Source organism: Danio rerio, chromosome 24 (genome assembly GCF_049306965.1).
Source record: "Danio rerio strain Tuebingen ecotype United States chromosome 24, GRCz12tu, whole genome shotgun sequence".
Lineage (NCBI taxonomy): Eukaryota > Metazoa > Chordata > Actinopteri > Cypriniformes > Danionidae > Danio > Danio rerio.
Window position 1 is genome coordinate 43,408,949 of NC_133199.1, and position 9,856 is coordinate 43,418,804.

The window sequence follows — 9,856 nt, forward strand, 5'->3', positions numbered from 1 at the left end:
ACTTTTGCTCTCTATGATGATGAAGAGCGACAGATTCATCTGGATGATTTTATTTCTGATGCTTGAGTGACTGTAGTTTCACATCCTCCTGTGAGCTGCTCCAGGATCAGTTCAGTCTCTGTGACTCTGACTGACTGACGGAGGTTTTTGTACCACTCTTTATCACTGTGTCAACACATCTTTACTGTTGATGTAGTGTAAACTCATACAGTAATAATGTCCAGCATCTTCAGTCTGGACTCCACTGATGCTCAGAGTGAAATCAACATGAGATCCACTGCCACTGAATCTAGATGCTGTTCCTGACTGGAGACGGTTTACGTAATAAATCAAGAGTTTAGGAGCTTCTCCAGGTTTCTGTAAGTACCAGTACAAACAGGGGTATGGGCTGCAGTTTGAATATTGATTGAGTTTGCATCTCATCTCCACATTTTCTCCAGGTTTAACAGGTTCCACTGGACTTTGAGTCACTGTGATCTGAGCTGCACATCCTGAGAAACAAATCATTCACACTATTAGTCTACAAAGATCATCATTTATCAGTCCATCTTTAAGCTTGTTCAGATGACACTACAGCTATAATATATTCAGATATAAACTGGTCACCTCGCAGGATGAAGCTGTATGAAAGAGTCCAGATGAAGATGATGATGAAGGTCATGATGATGAAGATTGATGTGTGTGTCAGTGATGAAGTGTTCAACTCACAGCACTATAAACACTCACAGCACTCAATATGCAAACACACACACACACACACACACACACACACACACACACACACACACACACACATGATCATCTACATCAGGACAGCAGATGCGTTGGTTGTGGTTTTGTGCTGCAGCTTTACTAATAAGCCGCTTCTGAACTGTTGTAATATCTCTGAGCTCGGCTAAATCAGTGTAATGGAGTGATTCTATTCAGAGAGAGATATTCAGAGATATGTTTAGGGATATATTCAGTGTGTCGATGGTTGTGATGTTTGTAATAGTTGAGGGCAGTAAATGTGGTTTGATCTGCTCTATTCTGAGCTGCAGAAACTCTGAACACTGTTTGATTGGTTTAACTCTCTGAACTGGAACAGATTCACTTTCACTTCTGCTCATCAACTCATCATCAGACCCTCATCAAGACTAAGTTTTATAACACTTTTACACTGCATAAATGTAATATTAATGAAATAAAACTGAAGATGGAGTGGTTTGTGTATTTTTGGTTAGACATTACCCTCAGACATTACCCTAATTTTGATTACATATGATCTTAACTGGTGAGTTATGATGAACAATAATTTAATTAATCATTTTCATAATAATCTACTGTATAATTTGAAAAATAACAGCATGTACTGTAAAAGTATGTTTTAAGTGATTTTAAAATATTGATAGTGGAGATGAGAAAATTATGCTGAAACAATTACATGAGGATAAGTAGAAATTATTTTCAGAAAAACTGATAAAGCTCAAGCAAACTTTATATTCAAATCAATATGTGTTGGTTCAAAGCCATTGTGTGTGTTCAGTGTTTGAGCTGCTCCAGGATCAGTTCAGTCTCTGCGACTCTGACTGACGGAGGTTTTTGTATCACTCTTTATCACTGTGTCAACACTGGACCACTGTGGAAACTCTGACAGTAATAATGTCCAGCATCTTCAGTCTGGACTCCACTGATGCTCAGAGTGAAATCTCTGTTAGATCCACTGCCACTGAATCTAGATGCAGTTCCTGACTGAAGCTTTTTCACATAACGAATCAGGAGTTTAGGAGCTTCTCCATGTTTCTGCAAATACCAGAATAAACCTTCATCTCCATCATTCCATCTCTGCACATCTCTGCTGGTTCTGCAGGTGATGGACACGGGTTTGTCTGGTTCTGCTGTGATTGAGGGACTCTGAGTGACGCTGATCTGTCCTCCACACTCTGAAACACAAGAAGAAAGTCAGCATTAGTCCTGAATGTCTGAGCTGTGAGATGCAGTGAAAGTGAGTCTGACCGTGGAGGATCAGCAGCAGAGAGCAGATGATCAGAGCGAGCGTCTTCATCTTCACTGAAGCTCAGAGAACTGAAGGACAGAGATGCTGATTCACAGTCAGACTGATATTGAGCTCCAGTGTCAGGGGCAGGACACACATTCAAAACCTCCAGCTCACACTGAGCACAGATCAGCAAGATCAGCATTAACAAAACCTTCATATTCAAATATAAACATTTTTAAATGAGCCTGTTCTCAAAGCAAGAGTGTAGATTTACTCTCCACCTGCACACAAAAACAAAGAAGAAGTGATGAGCTGAAATGATGATCATTCTCATGTGCTGTTCTGTTCATGCGCTTCATTTCAGGCTTTTGAAAACATTGTAAATAAGTAAATCTAATACACTTAATACTAAAAACAACATGAAATCAAGCAGGTCTCATGCTGCAATATTTACACAATTTCAGTTTGAGGAGGAATTAATCTTCTGGAAAGGGGCAGACATGTGACGCAACAACTATTTTATCTTGATTATTGTTTTTTAATAATTGTTTTGGAGGCCAAAATCAGAAATAAATGATTATTTACAGTCATGCCTACTGTTATGGTGGACTAGCAGCAAACTTGACTTGAAGTGACTTACACTTGTCTTTAATATGTCGCTTGTCTTTCATTATCTCCTCGTCTCAGTTGAGTCTAACACAGTAAATCCTGACTGGATAATTTCCTTTCTAGTTTTGTGCTGCAAACATCTAAACGAACCGTAGCAGCCGCTCACTAGACACCAGAGAAAGGCACAGCCAATCGCCATGTCCATATGTGTTTGAGGGAGATGGAGAACAGGATTGAACCCTTTCTGTACATTTACATTAATGAGAGTTGACAGCATTATTTTATTTTGGACGTGACTAAATTATTGATGGGTCATTTCAGTAATGGGTGGATATTGGTCTGGACACGTCTCCTCTCTCCATGCTAGTTCTACAGCCTTGTCCTGAAAAGTCTCCTTTGATTTCAGGAGTGTGTAGATGTTCATCAGGTGGTTTCAGAGTTTGGGTTTGGACGTCAGATACACATCATTTATACACATTTTCCCTTGTTGATCAGCAAGTGAGGGTTCATATTAATAAGGAGAAATAAAATGAAGGAGATTCATGTGCTGTGTGTGTGTGTGTGTGTGTGTGTGTGTGTGTGTGTGTGTGTGTGTGTGTGTGTGTGTGTGTGTGTGTGTGTGTGTGTAAAGATGTGTGTGTTGTGAGCCTCAGTTCAGTCAGTGAAGCGTTCAGAGGTTTTTGTTCAGCCGCTCTATTAGTTTGTATCACTGTGGTACACTTTCGGCGGCGGCACTAAACTGGATGTTGGCAGTAAGTAAATAAACATATTCTTATTAATACAACAGAGGATTGATCAATTATTTCTAGTCATGTATAGACAGAAAGCTCTTCTCCAGTTGATCATGTTCTGTAATATTGTGTTCTGTGCAGTGAGTAAACAGTGAGTGTTTGTCAGTCGACACCATACAGAGGATTTTCTCTGTTGCAGGATCTTTTGTTTTCAGACTGAATTAAATAATTTCTTGCTTCATAAGATTGTGATTTAGAAATAAATGGCAGCAATTACATTAAACGACTCATTAAAGGCTGCTATTTTAACAGCACTGCAGAATATGAGATGAACTTTTAGCAAAACCTTTTTACATTTAAGTTTTGGTGTTGATTTAGGAAAATGACGAGCTTAAATCTTTATACTTTTGATCACTTTAGTTTGAAGAACTTCACTGTTTTTAAACTGTATCCAACATTTCTTCATGATCATCAAGATATAAATGAGAGTGTGTAAGTGTGTATAATCGTGTGTGACAGATGCTTTTCAGCAGAGCGAGTTACAGTGAAGATGATCCTGAAACTGACACAGAATCATGATCGTCTCTTCAGTGTAACTCTCAGTGCTTTGCTGATCACAGACTCTGCATGAGTTGTGTTTCTGACAGTCAGATTCAGCTTTTAGAGTTAAATCAGACCTCAAATCCTCACTGATCTCCGTCTTTACTCAGTCAGCAAATGTGCTTTGAGAGTTTTTGGTTGAGTTGATCTGGATATTGCGAACGCTGAGAGTTTTAAAGATGTTAAATTCACACGTGTGTTACTGAAAGTCATTCTGGATTGAGGATTTGTGCTTATTTAAAACCAAATAGTTTATTTCAAGTTTATTTCTTCATGAAGCAGCAGATTTATTCTGAACATGTTCTCTTCTCACAGTAATTATGAATATGATCGTGTAAATGGAGGAAAACTTTAATGAGTGACGGCTGAGTGTTTAGAAGATGCTGAATTTACACACAATTGAGTCTCTGAATGACTGTTTAGACTGAACGTGACGCTTTACTGAGTTCTGTTCAGTGTTTTAACCATAATAATATTCATTTTTAATTTAATATATATTAATATACAGAGTCAACTTTATTCTGAACCTGTTATTATCTTCATATGGGAGTCATTGTTCATTGAGTAATGCTTGTTCTCGAGTGTGTGTGTGTGTGTGTGTGTGTGTGTGTGTGTGTGTGTGTGTGTGTGTGTGTGTGTGTGTGTGTGCGTGAGTGTCTCCTGGTCACGGCTGTGTTTGTCTGCTCTTCTCTCCTCAGCCGTCTCTCCTCCTCAAGTGAGCGTCCTGTCGCCCTCCAGTGCAGAGATCTCCTCCAAGCGGGCGGCTACACTGCTGTGTGTGGCCAACAAGGGCTTCCCGTCAGACTGGAGGCTGGTCTGGAAGGTGTCGGGCAGCAGCGGGGGTCAGGAGAGCAGCAGTGCTGGGCTCCTGGAGAAAGACGGTCTGTACAGCTGGAGCAGCAGCCTGACTCTCTCTGAGCAGCAGTGGATGGAGAGCGTCTCAGTGAGCTGTGAGGCCACACGGAGCGGCCAGCCTGCGCACACTGCAGAATACACTGTGACGAGACAGCAGTGTTCAGAGTAGATCTGCAGCACACACACCACATCTGTGTGTCTTTACTCACATTCACTGCACTTTCAGTCTCTCACTGCGCTCTGCTCTGCTTTCTGTCTTTCACACCAGACTAAATGTGTGGAGTTTCTTATTCTGTCATCATTTGATTGTAATTCAGTCAATAAATAAAGCTGTAAGTGTCTGTCTTTGAGTCTCGTGTGTCGTCTTTATTTCAGGACAGTGGCAGTGTGTGTTTCTGTGTCAGTTTAGTTTCTGCTTCATGTTTGATCAATAATCTTCAGTCAGTGGAGCATGAAAACAGCTGCAGATTCAGGAGGAACAGAAACATGCAGATCACTCATCAACATCACTCACACACTGATAGAGGAGCAGAACATGATAGAGAGAGATTTGGGTTATTTATTTGATGGAAAACATAACAAATGCTGTTTTCAGTTCATTTAAATGGAAATTATTACTTTGTGAATTTTTCATGAGTTAAAAGTAATAATTAAATGCAGTACAGCTTCCAGTGCTGATATTGGCACTAAAATGCTGCTTACATGTAGGTCTTCACGTGATTATACTGTATACATATTAAGATTTTATTTTTAACACTGACACTTCTGTTTTTTCCAGATTTTCATTCACTGGACACTTTAATAATTCAGAGATGAGCTCATTAAATAACAGACTGCATGTGCAGAAGTCTGCAGATATTTACCCCATCATTTAGTCTATTTATTTACGTGTACATTTATGTTTTTTTGAATTATTGTCATTAATATTATTGACTAGTATGAAAATGTTCATGATTTATTTATAATGGAGTTTGTACAGTGATATTTTCTGTCTTTCAGTAGATTTATTATGTGAGAGAAATTCTTTGATTACCAAATAAGTGGATCTAATTAGATTTGCTTTGTAAACATAATTTTTTTTTTTAAAGGTAATATTTTTATTTCATAAGTTAAGTTTTTAATTTCTGATACTACCAAAGTCATTCTGCATAAATCTGCAGATATTTTTAAAAAAATTTTTTTTTATACAAAATTCTGTGCAAAATAGCTAAAAATGTCCACAGATTTTGTCTGACGCCAGTCATAACTCAGTGTTCATCTGTGTGTAGTGTGTGTGTTTGAGCTGCTCCAGGATCAGTTCAGTCTCTGTGACTCTGACTGACTGACGGAGGTTGTTGTACCACTCTTTATCACTGTGTGAACACATTTTTACTGTTCATCCAGTAGTAACTCTGACAGTAATAATGTCCAGCATCTTCAGTCTGGACTCCACTGATGCTCAAGGTATAATCACTATGAGATCCACTGCCACTGAATCTAGATAGGGTTCCTGACGCAAGGCTGCTTGCATCATATATAAGGAGTTTGTGAACTTCTCCTGGTTTCTGTAAGTACCAGTAGACACACGGTGGGCCGCAGGTTGAATGTTTACTGAGTTTGCAATACATCTGAATATTTTCACCAGGTCTTACTGTTTTCACAGAAGGAGTCTGAGTCACTGTGATCTCAGCTGCTTTAGAGCCTGAAATACAAAAAATAAATATATATTTGAGTCCATTGTTTGTTTTTAAATGTTTGCTGTACTATTAATCTGTATGCTTACATCAATTTTTGTTTATTTATGTTTTTTTCTATTACAAGTTATTTTTCATTAATTTTAAAATGCATACTGTTCACCTCGCAGGATAAAGCTGTATGAAAGAGTCCAGATGAAGACGATGATGAAGGTCATGATGATGAAGATTGATGTGTGTGTCAGTGATGAAGTGTTCAACTCACAGCACTATAAACACTCACAGCACTCAATATGCAAACACACACACACACACACACACACACACACACACACACACACACACACACACACACACACACACTCACACACACCCACACACACACACTGCGCTCAGCTAATAGAGTTGAACAGTAATGTGTTGTAGTGGTGAACACAGCTGCACTGAGCGTTAATGTCAAATGAAGCTCTTGTGGTTTGATCTGCTCTATTCTGAGCTGCAGAAACTCTGAACACTGTTTGATTGGTTTAACTCTCTGAACTGGAACAGATTCACTTTCACTTCTGCTCATTAACTCATCATCAGACCCTCATCAAGATCAGCTGAAAGATTAATAAGACTTAAACAGCTTCTCAAATAATCAACAGAAATAGATGGAGACTCGAGATTCATCTGGGAGATTCATATGAGACTGGATTTGTGGATCTCTTGTTAGACAGTGATCTGATTCAGTTCAGTTCACAGTTTTAGATTCATTTCAGGATTATATGATTATGGGGTTCAGGCTGATGATGATTTATGCTTTAATATTAATATTTAAGTGCTTCTCGTACAGCGTTCAGTGAAAATAAATGATCAACTTTAGATGTTTCCTGCATCAAGTGTATTGACAGTGAACACATGAATACTGTGTACATGCAGACGACTGACATATGAGCAAGAGTTCAGTGTGTTCATCAAACATTTCAGACTTAAACACACCTAAAACTGACACATTTCATATTTCAGCATTTTATTATTTCCATATTCATCAGGAAAAACAGTTTTAAACTGATTTCAGTGCACTGAGAACTCTGAATTAGAGAAATAGTTCAATATTAGCTGAATTCAGTTTCCTCAAAGTCTCCTAGATGAAGAATAAATCAGTGATATGCTGAGACTCTGTCTGTGTTGATGAGGAATGAGCGCAGTAAATCAGCATTATTCTGTCACAGAAGCAGCTGGAGTTTCCACACAGAGACTGTTTTACTCCAGCAGTAGTGGAGGTGTCATGAGCTGCAGCTTTCTGAAGGTTTTACTCTGCTTTACTGGAGACTGGAGTGTGTTTGAGGCGTCGTGTGTTTATTTGATCATCAGATCATCAGCAGCTCTTGAGGAAAACAGTCGATCCATTCACCGTCAGACTGAACAGATTCACTGATGCTCAATAATGATCACAGAGAAACACAGTCTGTCATCTTCAGTGGGGTTTTTACTATTAAATTAATATTCTGATGGAGACTCTGGTGAACAATGATGGACTTTTGGTTTGTTTCTGTCCACTAATGCTTTGACTTTTGCTCTCTATGATGATGAAGAGCGACAGATTCATCTGGATGATTTTATTTCTGATGCTTGAGTGACTGTAGTTTCACATCCTCCTGTGAGCTGCTCCAGGATCAGTTCAGTCTCTGTGACTCTGACTGACTGACGGAGGTTTTTGTATCACTCTTTATCACTGTGTGAACACTGGACCACTGTGTTCACTCTGACAGTAATAATGTCCAGCATCTTCAGTCTGGACTCCACTGATGCTCAGAGTGAAATCAGTCTTAGATCCACTGCCACTGAATCTAGATGCAGTTCCTGACTGGAGAACAGTTGTGTAATAAATCAGGAGTTTAGGAGCTTCTCCAGGTCTCTGTAAGTACCAGCTAACAAGATAAGTTCCACTGCCATAACAGCAAGGTGGATCTCTGCTGAATCTGCAGTGGACAGTGAGGGATTGTCCAGGTTCAGAAAGCAGCACTGAGGGAGTTTGAGTCACTGTCACCTGACCAATACATTCTGCCAGAGGAGAAACATTAGAAATCATTTGTATAATCATATATAAGATCACAACACCGAAACACAAGTCAATAGCACACATGATGTTGAGGGACACACACCTCCACATAATGCTGCCAGTGTCCAGATCAATATGCTGCTGAAGCTCATTGTTGTTCTTGTAGGTTCAGTTGTAGTGAAAACAGTTGTTGATCGTGTTTTCTGTGTGTCAGAGTTATAAACACATGCAGAGCACTGAAGCGTGTGCCGCTCATGTAAAACACTCCACATGCAAACACTGATGGAGTGAAACTGGTGTAATCTCTTTTACTCTACTGGGAATCCTCACTCACAGATGTGCATTACAGTGTATTCAGTATATCAGCGTGTGTTTTGATTTAAAATAGAGTTAAACAGCATAGCAGAACTTGCAAAACTAAACACTATTACAATGTTAAACTATCATGATGTGGGAGTTTGGATTGTGTATATAGTTTGTATTTTACAGTAAGGTTACAATCCAAGATTTCTGACAAAGACTCTAAGATAAAATACAAGAACTGAATAAAGGATGTCACTGTTTGTTTGCAGTCACCATTAGTGTTGGTCATTAGTGTTGGCTTTACAGGCTTACTAAATCCTATGTTTTGTTGGCTATTTTATCTGTCTGTCTGTATGTTTTAATGAGTATAAATATTTAGTTTATATTGGAAGTCAAAGGTGAGACTATAGAGAGACAAAGTATTATAAAACATTGTCATTTGAGCAATTTGTTTAACAAAAGCTTTACTTTAGTGACGCCTGCTGGGTGAAACTGTAAATACAACTGAAAACATTCATTACAAGTTCAAGTGCATTCATTCATTTTCCTTCGGCTTAGTGTCTTATTTATCAGGGGTCACCACAGTGGATTGAACCACCAATTAATCCAGCTTATGTTTTAAACAGCGGATACCCTTCCAGCTGCAACCCAGTACTGGGAAACACCCATAGACCCTCATTCACACACACACACACACACACACACACACACACACTAATACACTGTGGCCAATTTAGTTCATCAATTCCCCTATAGCGCATGTCTTTGGACTGTGGGGGAAACCGGAGCACCCGGAGGAAACCCACACCTACATGGGGAGAACATGCACTATACTGCGCCATTGCGTCGCCCACTTATACATTATTAAATAAATTTGAAAATTCGCAATGGCAACTATTATTACCGTTGGCTCACTAGCTTGAATAAAGTTTGGTTTTTGGCCGTTCATAAGAAAAGGTTGGAGCACCCCTGAGGTGAACAATCTCAAAGGGCATCTATGGTGAAAAATCTGCTTTTAAAGTTGTTTGGACAGACATGTGTGTAAGTATAGTGTATATACTGT

At 39.1% G+C, this 9,856-nt stretch overlaps 1 protein-coding gene across 1 annotated transcript; it reads left to right on the forward strand.

The window, feature by feature from the left end:
- The first annotated feature begins 2,910 nt into the window (after positions 1–2,910).
- zgc:153659 lies at positions 2,911–5,118 on the forward strand. The gene is made up of 3 exons (XM_073941274.1): positions 2,911–2,934; positions 3,288–3,339; positions 4,617–5,118. The coding sequence occupies exons 1-3, from the start codon at positions 2,911–2,913 to the stop codon at positions 4,940–4,942; spliced, it is 402 nt and encodes a 133-aa protein (XP_073797375.1). The 3' UTR covers positions 4,943–5,118.
- The last annotated feature ends 4,738 nt before the right edge of the window (positions 5,119–9,856 follow it).